The following is a 16227-nucleotide window of genomic DNA, read 5'->3' as shown; positions in this document are numbered from 1 at the left end:
GACCTATCTAGCCACAGGCTCTTTTGGCCTCATTTTGGCAATGCTGGATATGAATTCCATCTTATGGAACAGACCTTAAACCTAATCAAAAAGTTGTTACTCCTATAACATTTGTGCTTAGATCTACTTTTGACTTCTTCTAATACGTTTTTATTCTATTTACTGTATTTTTCAACCATGGCTAGGATTACAAGTATATACTACTATAGTGTTCTACTTAGATTTTTATTAAAATTTTTTCATATATTTGGATTATATTCTTTCCCCTCTTCCATCTCCTCCCAAATCTTTCCCACCTCCCTATCCACCCAACTTCATATTCTTTTTCTTTGACCTTCTCAAAAAAGAAGAAGAAAAAAAATCTAAACAGACACCAGGCAGTGGTGGCATGGCACACTTTTAATCCCAACACTCAAGAGGCAGAGGCTGGTGGATTTCTGTGAGTTCTAGGACAGCCTGATCTAAAGGATGAGCTCCAGGACAACCAGAGCTACCCAGGGGAAACCTGTTGACAAACAAAAGACAGTGACATATCAGAAGCATAAAAACCTGGAGGCCAACCACTCCTGGGCATGGGGGCTGACCTGGAATGTAGCTGCTATACCTAAAAACACTCTGTGGGAGAAACCTCATTTTCTGTTTTTTAGTAGGTATCAACTGCAAATAATTTCTTGTTTAGGAGCAGGACTTTGTGTCCACTTCTCCTGGGATTTTGTTTGGTTTGCACTTTAGCAAATCTCGTGCATGCCATGATAGTCTCTTTGAGTTTATATGTGTATCACCCCTGTTGTGTCTGGAAGACACTGTGTCCTTGGGGTCATTTATTACCTACAGTTCTTACAATCTTTTCTCTTCTTCTGCACAGGTCTCTGAACCTTAAGAAAGGGTTTCAATAAAGACATCCTACTTAGGACTCAGGGCTCCGTAGCCTCTCAGTCTGCACACTGTCCAGTTGTGGGTCTCTGTGTCAGTCACCATCTACTGCAAAAGGAAGCTTCTCTCAGAGGGCTGAGAGATGCACTCACTCATCTATGGGTAGAACTTATGTTGTTAGGAATCATGTGATTGTTATGTTCCTTTAACAGAATAATAGTAGGTTTCCCCCTAGACCCATGACATAGATCTAGTCTCATGTTCTTGACCACTTTAGAAGGGGCAGACATGAGTTCTGTCTTATGGCATAAGCCTTATATTCAATTTTAAAACGGTGATTGGTTATTCCTATAACATTTGTGCCACTGTTGAACCAGTATATATGCCCGCATGCGGGCAGGTCTCTGTAGGTCGAAGGGTTCGTAACTGGGTTACGTTGATGACTACTTTTCTCCTCCCGTAGTATGCAGAATACCTTCCAACACTATGAACTTCAGTGGTGCTTCTGGTTGGGCACCAGCTCAATTTCTCTGTGTTTGATGACACAGTAAGTGGTATCTCTAGCAATAGGACCTTACTGTCTGGTTATGGAGGGAAGCAGTAGCCTTGGCAGTAGCTGTGATATTGGGGTTAAAAGTGTGTGCTGCTGTACTTTTTTATGTGGGCTCTAGGGCTTCAAACTTAGGTCCTCATACCTTTGAGTAGTGTGCTTTATTAACTGAGGCATCTTCCTAGCCCTGGAATTCTACATTTCTAAAAATTTAAATTATTGCCTTTTTTATTTTGTGTGTTGGGGGGCATGCTTGTGATATGCCACATGTGTAGAGGACAATTTAGAGTGTTTTTCTTCTACCATGTGGTTCTTGGAGACCAAACTCATCTTCAGGCTTGGTGGCAACCATCTTGACCTATGTATGAATCATCTTGTTAGTTGTTCGCCACCTCCCCCCTCACGCCATTTTTAAAACAACCCAGAAACTCTAGTTTTCTGCCTTGACCTTCTGAATGCTCGAATTACCTGTGTGTGCCACCACATTCAAGTTTTTTTCTTTCACATGATATTTCTGTTTATCATTTTTCTTGATCTCATTCATGTCTTTCTTTAGATCTATGAGCACCATTAAGGTAAAGAAAAATTTTTGTCTAGTGAATTTGCTGTGAGGTTTTTCTGAGAGACAACTTTTTGACTTATTTTTTCCCCTTTGAGTGATTCATAACTTTTTATTTTGGGGTGCATGTGTGTTTTTGTCTCTGTCTTATAAATTGTCTAAAAACTGGAATTTGACTTTTTTGGAGTAGAAATCAATTCTTCCCCTTTTCCAGAGTTTGCCCAGCTTTTTTTGGTGGGTATTTCTGTGCTTATGCTATAAATTTAAAATCTTTTAGACTTGGGCTTTTTTCTAGACATAGGAGATGACTTCCGAATTTCTCTTGTCTGTGTAATTACTCTCAATTATTACAGCTCTTATATGTTTGACTTTTCGTAGGAAAAAGGAGGAGAGGGGCAGAAGAAGGCTCTAGATTTTAAGTCCCTGAAGTCTTCAGTTGGTGGGGTTTGCAAGCATGGTCAGATCCACTTCCTCTCTATCTCCTCATGTGTGATAAAAGCAGCAATTAGTGACCAGAACACAGATTGCTAATATTGGAACACGTGTCTTTATTAGTAACCTTGGCTTCTGCGAGTTGTTTGCAGGCCTCTGTGGAGGTATATCAGTGACTGACTGTGTATTATGAGCTGGGATGAGTAGACTCTGCTGCATAAGAGAGCTAAAGTCAGGACTGTGGAAATGGCTTAGTTGCTATGTGCCTGCTGTATAAGCATGAAAAAGATCTGAGTTCAAATCCCTAGAAGCTGTGCCAGATGGTGTGGCGTGTTTTTGTGATGCCATTGGTGGGATAGGGGCAAAGACCACTGGATCCTGGGGTTTGTTGATCTCCACACAGTTGAACACCCCCCCCCCCCCCCCCCACACACACATATCAGAGTTACTCATGGAAACTGTCAGCCTTTGTCTAGACTACCCAGAACCTGAGTGGGCACATGGCAAAGGTTCTGCCAATGCAGTTGGTAAATGAATGTTGATTTCTGGTGCTGCCTTTTCTGTTCTCTTTCTTTAACTAGTTTTTTGTGTTTGTTTTGGTCTTTTTTGTTTGTTAACATTTTTCTGGCATATGAAATATGTTAGTAATGTGACTTAAAAATGCACTCTCGTGGCTTACCTAGGTTTATTTCATAAGAAATCTCCTATGTTCATGCAAGCAACCTCAGTTAAACTCTCACATATGCCCACAAAGACACCAAAGTTAGTTTTGGGTTTTTTTGTTGTTGTTGTTTTGGTTTAAGACAGGGTTTGTCTGTAGATCAGACTGATCTCAAACTCAGAGAGCTGCCTGCCTTTGCCTCCTGAGTGCTGGGATTAAAGACACCACTGCCTGGCTGACATCAAAGATGAAAAGAAGGGGTTCAGCAGGGGTACAAGTAGGGGTAAGAGAAAGTAGTTGGGGGTTATACTTACCAGAATTGCTTCAAGTATGGTATTATGAAAGAGATGTCATAGATTGTGCAGGTTTAGGAAGTATTGTCTCTCTGCTTTGTCTATCTAATATTTTAGTCTCTACCTTCTAAATATCTGTAGGCAAGTGTACTTGTATCTCTTTGGAAAGTACTGTTTCCTTGCCTCCCCTCCTCCCCTCCTTCTGTTGTGTCAGACTTAAAAGCTGAGCCAGATGTGGTCGTGAAATTCCACAGAGAAGGGTGACGGAAGTGGTGAATGTTTCCTAAGTGCTCAAGTTATTTGAGAGAATTCCCCCCCACACACACACCTCTTTCAACTGCTGTACTGTATCCTTTAAAGGGCTTCTTTCTGCTGGGAGTCTTGCTGTGGCTCACATGCTAGCTAAGAAACCATAGTGGAACACACAAATATGATTTCACTAATCCTAACTTAAAATACACTGTAGGAAATACCCTTTAGAAAGAATTATGAGTTCTTGGTTGCAAAGGACAGAAAGTGTCTTTAACTTAGTCAGAAAGGAATAAAGCTTCTTAGGAAGTTCCTATCTTGGAAAGACGTTTAGGAAACATGGAATGTCTAGGAGATATTAGGGGCTGCAGTCTGCTTAGGTCACTTGCTATGCATGCTCCTCCTGTCCTGCCAACATCCTGAAGAATCTGTTCTCCTATACCTTGCTTCTAGCTCTGTAGGTTTCAGCATCTAACACGGAAAGTTAGGAAAGAAATACTTGCTTCTGATTTCCTGTAGTGTTTGCTGACTGGTCAGCATAAGGATGGCTTCCCTGTGAGGTGCTTAACTCTATCCCTCTTTTAGATCTTTGGAGCTGTATCTACACAAAGAAAAAAACATTGTGTTTTTGTTTTTAATATTATGTACTCAATTTTTCGTGTGTGTGTGTGTGTACTCTTGGACATTTCAGCTTCCAGAGCTATGAATAGTTAATTTCTGTTGTTTATAAATTACCAAATCTAGTTGGGCATGGTGTGTACATTTGGTGGTTATGTGTTGACTTTCTTTTCAACTTACTTTATTTTTTTTTTTTTGAGATTGTTTTCCCCTTTATTATTTCTGTGAACTCTAAAACGTAAGGAAACCACTTTGATTCCTTTTGTAGACATGGCTTTTTAATGCCTTTCTGGTCTTTTTTTTTTCACTTTTTAAAATTATATATATATATATATATATATATATATATATATATATATATATTTAAAAAAACCAAACTATCTTTTTTCATTTTACATACTAATCCTGGTTCCCATTCCCTCCCCTCCTCCCATTCCCTACACCTTTCCCCCACTGCATCCCCATCCACTCCCCAGACAGGGCAAAGCACTTTGCTCCAAGGAAGGACCAAGGCTTTTTACTATATCCAGCCTGAGCAAGGTATCTATCCAGAGAGAATGGGTTCCAAAAAGCCAATACAAGCAGCAAAGACAAATCCTGGTGCCACTGCCAGTGTACCTGCAGTCTGCCCCAGCCATAAAACCCACATTCAGAGGGTCTAGCTTTGTCCTATGCTGGTTCCTCCCCTGTCCGGCTGGAGTTGATAAGCTCCCCTTAGCTCAGATAAGCTGTTTCAGTGGGTGTCCCCACCATGGTCTTGACTTCTTTGCTCCTATTCTCCCTCCTCCCACTCTTCAGCTAGACTTTGGGAGCTCAGCCTAGTGCTCCGGGGTGGGTCTCTGCCCCTGTCTTCATCAGTTGCTGGATGAAGGTTCTATGGTGACATTTAAGATAGTCATCAATCTGATTACAGAATGCCCTTTCGTTCTATGACATTAGATTCAGATAAGCATTGATTACAGAAATTGATGCGTTATCTTTTGTTCAGAATTACTGATTGCTAACTTTGCTTTAGTAATGTATATACAGAATAGGTATATATTGGTTTTTCTTCACAGGGTCTCTCTGTAGCCCTGGCTATCCTGGAACTCACAGAGACCCACCTGCTTATGCCACCCCAGAGCTGGGATTAAAGGTGTGTGCCACCACCTCCCCGCTGCTATCTTTTTTTCTTTTTGGTCTTAAAGAATTTGTTGCAAAAGAATTCATTACAAAAGAGAATCCTAGAAAGTCTTACCAAATCCATAGCATTGTTATTATGGTCGCTGCTGCTTTCTTTTTTGAGATAGTATCTCACTCTAGTCCTGTCTGACTTCAAACTCATTACATAGACCTGGCTGTCTTCTGTGTGTTGTGTTTACAAGTGTATTGTGATAATACGCATTCACCATGTCACTCAATGGGCTTTTTTTTTTTCTTTAAGTAATCAAAGTATGTCTTCATGTTTTGTCTTTTTAAAAATAATAGCATTTTCTTTCTCTATCTTAAAAAAATTAGAATAGTTTAAAGTTGCCCTATGGACTTACAGTTAAATCCTTGCTATAGTCTTTTTTTTAGGTTTGGTTGTAAATTCACAGGCTGTTGATGAGATGAAGCATTTGAAATGTTTTACAGATTGGTATCGTATCTCACTATGCCAGTATTTCCTTCCTTGTCTGACGTGAACTCTAAAATTACACGAACACTTTCTCCCTGTTTCCTGATAGTTCCAGAGTTGTAGTTTCCTTTAAAAAAAAAAAATTCTCTGTGAAAGAGAACTGATCAAGCATTTCAATATTTTTTTCAAAAAGAAAAAAACTGCAGTAGTTAAAAGGTATAAAGTTCCTAATATTTTGCTGTGTTTTTCTCCTAGTTTTATATTGTCCCAAGGATATACCCACTCTGTTACATGATTAGGACACAAGTATGTTGTGTCATACTGTTTAATTTTCTTTTTTTTTTGAAAACAGATTTTTTTATATAATATATTCTGTTTATAGTTCCCCTCCCCCAACTTTTCTCAGTCCCTCTCATTCAAATTCACACCCTTTCTCTCTCTCATTAGAAAACAGAGACATCTAAAAAGTAGTAGAGTAAAATAATACGAAAGTGAACAAACTACAATAGGACAAAACAAACAAAAAAAAAATGAAGAGAACGAGCCAAAGGAAAAACACAAGCAACACATAGGCTCAGAAACACACTCATTTGCTCCCACAGAAACCATAGAAACACCAAGCTGGAAACTCTAATATATCTGCAAAAGATCTATGTTCTCTATTTTAGTTTATTCACAAGCCTGCCCTCAGTTCTATAAATCTCACTGTGCTTGAGCACATTTTTTCTGTTTGTCTTTCTTTCTTTCTTTCTTTCTTTCTTTCTTTCTTTCTGCTTTTTGTCGTGACACACACACACACACACACACACCCACCCAACCCCCAGGGTTTCTTCTTGTAGCCCTGGTTGTTGGTTATCATGGAACTCTGATCTGCCTGCCTCTGTCTTCTGAGGGCTGGGATTAATGTGCGCCACCACTGTTGCCCACTGGAGTTGAGCACATTTGATGCTCATCAGTCTCTCTCTCTCCTGGAGTTTCCTCCTGATCTGCTTGATTGTGAACTAATGGTTTCCTTTTCTAGCCTGTCTGAGATGCCCCTTAACCATTCTTCTTGGGATTCTCATTTCTTCTCTTTCAAATGGGCTTCCCCAATTTCTAGAACCTATCCATCACCTTTCCATGATTTTCTACTTTCACTCAGCATTTTTTACAACTTCCTGTGACAGTGTATGGAAAACAAGAGGACTTGTAGCTTAACCAATGCTTGTATTATTTACTCACCCGTGATTTATAGTCTGTCTTGGTACAGTGTTCTAGGCTGGAAGTAGTTTTTCCTGAAGATCAGACTTTGTGTAGTTATTTTTAGAAGCTGGTGCTGTTAATGGTAGTATCTTTGCCTTTTTGTTTTTATGCTATTTCTTTTCTAGCAGACTTCGGGGTCTTGTGATATTTTTGGCATTTTTAAATTACATAAAGATATGTGTGTTTCTTTTAAGTCAATTTTATTGACTATTTATTCCTTCATCTTGATAAACTCATGTTGGGCCTGATTAACTGGTAGAATGCTTTTCTAACATGCATGAGGCTCTAGGTTTAATCTCCAGACCTGCATAAAACCAGTTTGGTGACACATACTTGTGATCCCAGCATTCCAGGGATGGAAGGATGGGGGCGTGGTCAGAAGTTCAGATTTATCTACCACCACCAAAAAACAAAACAAAACAAAACAGTAAGCTTTTTAAAGAGTACATTATTGCTTATGCTTTATTGCTTATGCTTTTTGTGGAAATCAGTATGAGCTAGGTGCACATGGGAATTGCTAAGATTGCATTTTCAAGACAGTATTATTAATTTATTAGGCTGAAGACAGAAGAGATGAAAATAGTTTTTGATATAGTCAGTTCTACTTCAGATTGTATAAATCTATGTAATGTAATGATTATTAATAAATAACATGAAATTGGAGAGGATATGCATTTGGGTTATTAATAGTATTTGAGATTGGAGAAAATCAAATGTTTTAGTTCTTAATATTATTGTAATTGGAAATGTTAGCTCATTTTTGTTAATGGTGGCTTTTTGTTTGTTTTGTTTTAAGGTTTTTGGATTCAAAACATAAAAACCATTACAAGATATACAATCTGTAAGTATGTTTTCTTATTTGTATGTATGCTAAAATAGCTAAGTAAAAGTTATTTCTTTGTTGGAGTTAAAAATATATTTTAATAGCACTGGATTCCTCAAACAGTTGAAGTCCGATAGAGAGGATTGTTGACTCTAGAAAGTGTGGTTAGAGCTGCAGCAGTGCTGGCAGATTCATGCTACTTGATCTGCTTTAAAAGACTTGGCATCTAGCCCATCCTTGAGCCCATAATCATGTGATAATTTGAAATGTAATCCACAGCAGAGCTGCTGTTAATGTTAATGATGGCTTCTGTGGAGGCAGACTCCAGGGTGGACAGACTTTGTGTCCTCTGTGCTTGTTGGTCAATTGAAACAGCTATTTGAATATTCTTCGTGTATAATCTAAAGAAGTTACCCAGCATTGTTTAATTGTCTGGTGTAGGATTTTAGGGATTTTCCTTTAGAAATTGTAGACCTGTCTTTAAACCTGTGCTTTCTTTTGACTTTTGGAGTAAAGATGTGAAAAAGAGAGGAAAAAAGAAAAAAAAGCATTAAACATTTTTGTCTTTGAACACCTTTCTTATTTCCCCCAAATACTGAACATTTTTTTAATTTTAAAAGTTGTATAAATGATCATTTCTCTATATGCCTTTTGACTTTTATATCTATAATTTATACAGCAGGGGAATTTTATGCATTGTTAAATACCTATTAGCAATTTTTATTTTCTATAGACTTTATCAAGTATAAGCGCAAGTATTCTCCGCTTCCAGTGGGGGGATCTGTTGAGACAAGGTTTTTCTAAGTAGTCTTGACTGTCCTGGAACTTGCTCTGTAGACCTGGCTGGCTTCGAACTCACAGAGATTTGCCTGCCTCTGTCTCCCGAGTGCTGGAATTGAAGGTGTGTTACCACCATTGTCTGGCAGGCATTTGAATTTTTATCCAGAGGATTTTCTGTACCTTGTTAGATTGCTGGATGTTGTTATTTTTCTTTCAATCTTTATTAATATTTTTATTTTGATAAGAGTTAGAAGTATTGATGTGCAGTGGTCAATATTGTTTCTCGTAGTTTTTGTTGACTTCAGATTCAGAAAGGTGGAGCCCTTTAGTTAGGGGCATCCCTTTAGTCATGATAAAATATATAGCTATAGTGCTCAGAAGGATACTTCCAGTCCTCAAGTGGCATATAGTTAATGTGAAAGTTAAGCTGAGTATTATAGGACTGAGCAGTGGAAAAACTGTAGACATAGGAACTGGGCCCCATAGGAAGGTTTTGTAAAGGGCGGGATGTTTAAGATGTGATTACTTCTGATACCTTCTTTGTTCTCCTCCTCTCTGTTACACACCTGGTTTGGAGTAGACAAGCTAACACCAGGAGTTTGCTTTCTTTTAATTTTAGGGCTGCAGTTATATGTGCTATATCTTTCCTTGCATATACATACATTTGAAGATCTTGAAATATTTCCATTAGGCTTTTCTGCTAATCAAAATCCATAGGGGTTATCTATTAGGCTGAGGAGTATGGAGCATGGCAAGTGGTCTTTGAGATATGGAGATAAATTGTTTTTGGCAGGTGGTGGTTTTTGCTGGCTTAGGTGGGGTTATAATAATAAAAGGTGCATAGGACAGCCACAAAACTGTGTGTTGAACAGCTGCATTGGGAAGCTGACTAAAAAAAGGACAAGAACTGTTGAAAGCTGGAATTCATTAAATGAATCATTTCGGACTCACACTGTCAGGATTGGAGATTTAGAGTCCCAATAGGGAAGTAGAAAGACACTAGAAGACACATTTTGCCTGTGTTAAAATTTTATGCCTGTTTAACATATCCAAAGAACAGGGAGGAAATTCTTTTCATTCCCGTGTATAGTGGCTTCCTGCTTCTAGAATTTAGGGATTAGGTTTATGCTATCTCCTTTGTTCTATTTTAAAATGGTTAAAGGTGGCCTTCGGTCAGAGCCTAGAAACTGACTCCCTGTTTCTAAGCATCTGATTTGCAATTTAAGGAACTATCTCTTTTTTTTAGGTGAGAATAACTTTTAGTGCATATTAACTTATTCCCATGTCACCTGTACAGAGGCTTTCAGAATGGCAAAGGAACTGAAAGATCATTTAGTAGAACCTTCTTACCTTACAGATAGTGAATCAGGCCTAGGGAAGTTAAGTGAGTTGGCCAAAGACACATAGTTTTACATCCGGTAACAGGTTACCCACGCCTGCTTGTCAGGTCTTTGTTTTTCTTCTCCATGTTTTATTCACTTCAAAAGTTTCAACATCTACGAAATTGAGTGTTTTAGTTTCCTCCCTCCCTCCCTCCCTCCCTTCCTTCCTTCCTTTCCCCCCATTTTCTTCCTTCCCTCCCTCTCTCTTCCTTCCTTCCCTCCCTCCCTCCCTCCCTTTCTTTTTTTCCGAGACAAGGTTTCTCTATAGCCTTGACTGTCCTGGAACTCATTCTGTAGAGCAGAGCTCAAACTCACAAAGATCTGCCTGCCTCAGCCTCCTGAGTGCTAGGGTCAAAGGTGCGCACCACCATTGCCAGGCTGTTTTAATTTCTAGTACTTCTTTTCCCCTGCTTTCTATGTGTCTGGTTTTAGGTAACTGAGACTAGCAACAGCAGATATTTTTGTTTTACTTTTTTTTTTTTTTTTCGAGACAGGGTTTCTCTGCGGCTTTGGAGCCTGTCCTGGAACTAGCTCTGTAGACCAGGCTGGTCTCGAACTCACAGAGATCCGCCTGCCTCTGCCTCCCGAGTGCTGGGATTAAAGGCGTGCGCCACCACCGCCCGGCTTGTTTTACTTCTTTTTGTCTTAGGATAGCAATTATATGTGGTATGTATTTTTTCTTGAAATACATGAGAGGATGAGAACACAAATATTATTGTAAGGTGTGTATATTTCATAGACATTGAGTTGTCTTGTCTTTATTTTCGCTTTCATATCATCATCTTAACTGATCCATTAGAACCATTTGTGATGGTAATCTTAAGCAGTTCCCACTAAACCAGCCTTTTGAGAGTATTTGCTCTGTCTTTCTCTGGGGCACTCTTTTCTTTGTAGGGGTGTAGCCCTCTTTGCAACTGCTAGGCACGTGCTATCCCAGACCCTAAACCAGCCATTTGGAAGTCCTGAACAAGCATGGGAGATTGAGACAACTAAGTGTCTCCAGGATTCCTGTCTATGCTCCACTATGGGTTCTTTACCACTGTTGTCTCTCAGAAGAGCAGATCCTGGCTGCCCTGCATGGAATTCCAACACTTGGGAGGTAGTAGGAAGAGGAGTTCAAGGCCTTACTTGGGCATATAAGATTCTGACTCAGAAAAAATAAATGAGAGGGAAAGGAAAATGTAAATGCTCTCTTTTGTGTGTCAGTTCTCTTCTTCCTGTCTCATTTTTATATAAGCAAACACAAGATTATTTAGCATGGATGCATATTTAATTATCTAATAAAATTTTTTTCTTTAGCAAAACAATACATTAAAAAATACACTAAAAGGAAAAAGCTTCTTTTGTTTTGTATGATAATACAAAAGTTGATTTGCCTCAGTCTGACCAGTTAGAAATCCAATGGGCTGTAGTTCATGTATGAGTTGTTCAGTCTTCATGTGAATTGGTTTTGAGTCTTTAAAGTTGAGGAGTTGTGTAGATTCCGGATACATACTGCAAGTCCACACACAGCTGTTTATTTGGAAGTCTTGGATCAGCTACATTTCAATATGTAGAAATTTTCAGCTTTCAAAAAAAATGATAGAGGAGCATATCCTTTTGTTACCCAAGTAACTATGTGGTGGATTGGCTAGGACTCGGCGTGAACCTGGCTGTAACTGTGTGTTATTGAGCAGCTTCGGATTGGTCTCTTAAAACTGAGATTACATACTTAAAACTTCGGGATTTGGGTTTTTGGGCTAAGGAGTAATGGAACGTTATTTGTTTTAAAATGCTAACTTTTGTTTTCAGTAATTTCCTTTCTTGGTTTTTTGAGCCCCGCCTGGCCTAGAACTCACTGAATAGCAAACTGATCTTAACGATGCAATCTTCTGTCACAGTTTACCAAGTGCTAGTTTACCCGTGCCAACACTCCTAGCTTTTAGTAATTCTTTAATGTCTGATTTGTTGGTAGTTGGAGTCACCAGGATGCTGCTGACCCCACTAAAATGTGGGTGTCCTATTGAGCCTATTAATCTTTATTTCATAGTCTGTTAATTTAAAGTGAGCCAGTTGCATAATAACAGCCGCTAGTGTTATTGTGAAGATATAATGGTGCCAGCTTTTGCTATTCTGATTCGGTTTGTCTTACTTAGTTACTTTATTGTGATCTGATACTAAAATTTGTACACTGAGATCATTGATAAAGATGACATTTGTATATAAAAGGAAAAGGTTTGGCTAACCATTTTTAGTAAGCATTATGTTAAGTAAATTAGTATCAGTCCATTGTCTTTTACATTTTCTTTGTTCTTTTGTTTTCACTGTCTCTAGCATGTCTGTTTTAAATAGTGGTTTAAGATTGTATATGATCATCTGCAGGTAAAAATAATATTAAAAGTAGCTATTCACAGATTTGTGAAATAAACACTTTTTAAAGGCATGTACAGTCTTCATCCAAGAAATGTACAGGGCCAGTGCAGTTGAATTCCTAGTGTTGTGTGTTGATGTCACAAACTGTATGAACAAGTATATGCACTCTAATTGCATGCATGCATTTAACCATTTTGTTAAGCCTTGGTTTTCTTAATTATCAAATAATAATAATGGTGCCTACTTCAGCATTCTTGAAATTAACTGAAATAGTGAACATAAAAACACTTAGCCCAATGCCTGGCATAGTATAAAGGTGAATAAATGTTGGGATAATTATTCTTCCTTCAAAGTGTGAAAGGTAACTTTATGCCACATTTAAACTTTCTTATAGATGTGCTGAAAGACATTATGACACCGCCAAATTTAACTGCAGAGGTATGTATAAATGTAACCATAGTGTATTGTGTAACTTAAGACCAATAGACTATCCTTTACTGCCTTGTTGATAGTTATAGGATTATTGAGATAAAAATCTTAAGAATGGCCTTTGCTTTAAAAAGTGGATTTAATTTCAGAGTTGTTCTTTAGGTCATATAAATCTACTAAAATTGTCAGGAAAGCTAAATTAAAGAGTAGATTGAGAATCAGGGGAGATCACTAGGCTAAACTAAGATAAGGAGAAACTTACTGACTCTTTGGGGCAGTTGGTGCCCCAAAACAATTACAGGAAGACAGCAGAACTGTTTTAAGTTTTCTATATAGAAGAATGATATAAAAGAGGAATTATAGAGCAGCTTGGCCCATTCTGTCCAAGAGCCTGCAGAGACTGCCATGGACACTGTAAACGATGGATTGATGTTTGTCATCCAGTATGCATGTTAACCATGGTCTGAGAACTGTGAAGCATGAAGGACCGAATAAGAACAATTTACTAGGAATGTTTCTTTTGTAGGATAGATGTTAGCTATTGCTTTTTAGGAAGCATACCACAGTTGAATTTTACTTAATTTTAAATGTACATTTTAACAGACTCTCTTGAGTGGTCTTGTGTGCCACTGGGGAAATAAGATGAGGGGCACAGTTAGACAGATGATTGAGTGAAAGCTAGCCTGCTACCTATGTAACTGCGTGCCTTCGTGTACCAGAGAGCTCTCCTTTCACAGAGGGGATCAGATGGACAGTTCTTACCCCACTTTATGATGGCTCAGTTGAGATATATTGTAATTTTTGCATATTAGATAATATAGCAGATAACTAGAACAATATCCATCAGGATTATTATTTTATTTTTTAACTTTTAAGGCAATGTCTCAGTGTCCCAGAGTGGCCTTGAACTCCTTTGTGTAGCTGAGGTGACTTCAGACTTCTGAATCCCTGGTCCTTTTGGTTTTACCTCCTAAGTTTTGGGATTACAGATGTTCACCTCATCATCAGCTGTGTGTTTATGCAGAGCAGGGATTAAGCAAGCACTTGGCAAACTGAGTTACATCCCTAGAGTTCTCGTTAGAATTTAAGAATCTCTGTAGAGAAGCATTAAGACAGACCCTAGTGAGATAAAAGTGAAGAGGGCTAGAGCCGAAGCCTTGTTTCTATACAAAAGCACCACCCCCCACAAAGCTCACTCTGCCTGTCTGAAGATAGCTTAGATTCTTAATTCATGTGAAAATAATATGAAACTTAATTTGGTAAACTTTACTACAATTTTATGCTTTTTATGAGTCATTAATTTCAGGGGATATATATGTGCACATATATGCTTTTCAAGCTATGGATATACAATTACAGTATTTGTGAGACTATTTTAAAAATAAGATGCTTAGGCAGCCAGAGGCAAGTGGATCTCTTATGAGTTCAAGGCCAGCCTGGTCTACAGAGTGAGTTCCTAGACAACCAGAACTACACACAGTGAAACGCTGTCTTGAAGACTCAATAATAATAATGATAATAATAATAATAGTATAATATATTTTCGTATAACTTATCATAACAGTATTTTTATTATTAGGTATAACATCAGTCTTTTCCATAGTTGACTCTATTAATAATCTATACTTTCCTTAGAACACATTTTGTGGTGATGCAGTAATGTCTGTTACTGCTCCTTCTGTTAGAAGTTACTCTTTGACAAGAGGCCTGGGTGACATCCATTTGCATTCAGCTGTACTGATATGCTGTGTCATGTTCCCTTCGTGTAGCAGATTTCTCCTCTGTGGAGCAAAGAGCATAACACTTGGGTCGTGAATGTTTCCTTGGCTAATGAGTACATTTAAGAATTAATAAAAGACTTTTATTAAAAAGCTAGGTTAATAAGCAGTAAGTTAAATTTTCCTTAAAGTTAGGCTTCTTTTAAGTAGCAGTTAGTTTATATATAACATTTTTAAAGTTAACCTACTTTTTAATGAAAAATTTAGAATGTCTTTTCTTACGCTGAGGTTATCTTTTTGCAACAGTTGCACAGTATCCTTTTGAAGACCATAACCCACCACAGCTAGAACTTATCAAACCCTTCTGTGAAGATCTTGACCAGTGGCTAAGTGAAGATGACAATCATGTTGCAGCGATCCACTGTAAAGCTGGAAAGGGACGGACTGGTGTCATGATTTGTGCATATTTATTGCATCGGGGCAAATTTTTAAAGGCACAAGAGGCCCTAGATTTCTATGGGGAAGTAAGGACCAGAGACAAAAAGGTAAGCTGTATTACTAATTTTCCTTTTCCTCTTTGTGAACTCAAGAATTTAGTGGGAAACAGGTTTTTTTTCCCCCTCTTGCTTTATTGAGATGTAACTGAAAAATAAAAGTCTGATCCACTTAACAGTGCACCCAGGTGGTATTTTGAGAAATGTTACATTGTCATTACCACAGCTTTATCCACTTACTATATCCCTCACCTGCTGGCTTCACTGTACGGAGAGCAGTTGAGATCTGCTTGGCAACTGCTAAGCACACAATGCTATATGCTGTTGACTCTTTCTGCTATGTTGTGCAGTCTAAGTGTTCAGGTCCTATTTTTAACTAATAGAAGTTATTTGTATACATCTCTCCCTTTAAGAGATGAGCTAATACCTATTTTTAAATCTTTTTGTTTTGTTGAGATAGGATCTTTCTATATAGTTGAGGCTGACCCTCTGAAGTGTAGCAATTATTGAAATATGCCAATGCTTCCAGTTTGTAATCAGTTCATTGAGTGTTTTTCCTCATGTTGCTGTTTTCTAATAATACTAGCAAACTTACCCACTAATTATAATGGAAATCTTTATAAGGCTTAATTAAATAAAAGGATATATTTATAAAAATTGTAATCTTGATATTCCAGAGGCATACATGAAAACAAGATGTATTTTGCTGATAACTTGGATGCCATTACCTAGTAAAGCATGATATTCAATTTCATAGTAAATAAAAACGTTTTCTGGTATGAATATTTTAATATAGTTAACTAATCAAAGATTCATTGATCCAGAAAACTAAAGACTATTGAAAATGAATGACATGTTTAGTAAGTAGTACAATTTAAAGCAAAAGCAAATTCTTGTAATGCTTTTTTTAGAGGACCCATTTCTTTGGAAAATAAGTTGAAAATTGTTTGATACAAAGAATTTTTGTGCATTTCTTCTTCTTCAAAGAAAGGCCTAAACTACTCCAGATAAATTGAAAAACTCTGGGTAGCAGTGAATATGGCCCAACACAAGATCATAAATTTACAAAAGGTTGGATTGTTTGTAATCTTTTGTAATCCAATTGCATGGTTCTGGAGTGTGGACTTTGTAATGACAACATCATTTTGCAATGTCAAAGAGTTGTACATGGCTGC

At 37.9% G+C, this 16227-nt stretch overlaps 1 protein-coding gene across 1 annotated transcript in view; it reads left to right on the top strand.

The window, feature by feature from the left end:
• Nucleotides 1–16227, top strand: part of Pten (phosphatase and tensin homolog) — a 70798-nt gene that overhangs the window by 29733 nt on the left and 24838 nt on the right. Inside the window, exons 4-6 of the mRNA XM_041661345.1 lie at nt 7871–7915; nt 12806–12849; nt 14865–15103. Coding sequence (XP_041517279.1) covers nt 7871–7915; nt 12806–12849; nt 14865–15103 — 328 coding nt within the window. The remainder of the gene's footprint in view (nt 1–7870; nt 7916–12805; nt 12850–14864; nt 15104–16227) is intronic.

Source organism: Microtus oregoni, unplaced genomic scaffold, assembly GCF_018167655.1.
Source record: "Microtus oregoni isolate MIOR12 unplaced genomic scaffold, Mior012 000012F_ref0000307, whole genome shotgun sequence".
Classification (NCBI taxonomy): Eukaryota; Metazoa; Chordata; class Mammalia; order Rodentia; family Cricetidae; genus Microtus; species Microtus oregoni.
Note: the sequence above shows the minus strand (reverse complement) of the source record. Positions and strands in the feature narration are given on the sequence as shown.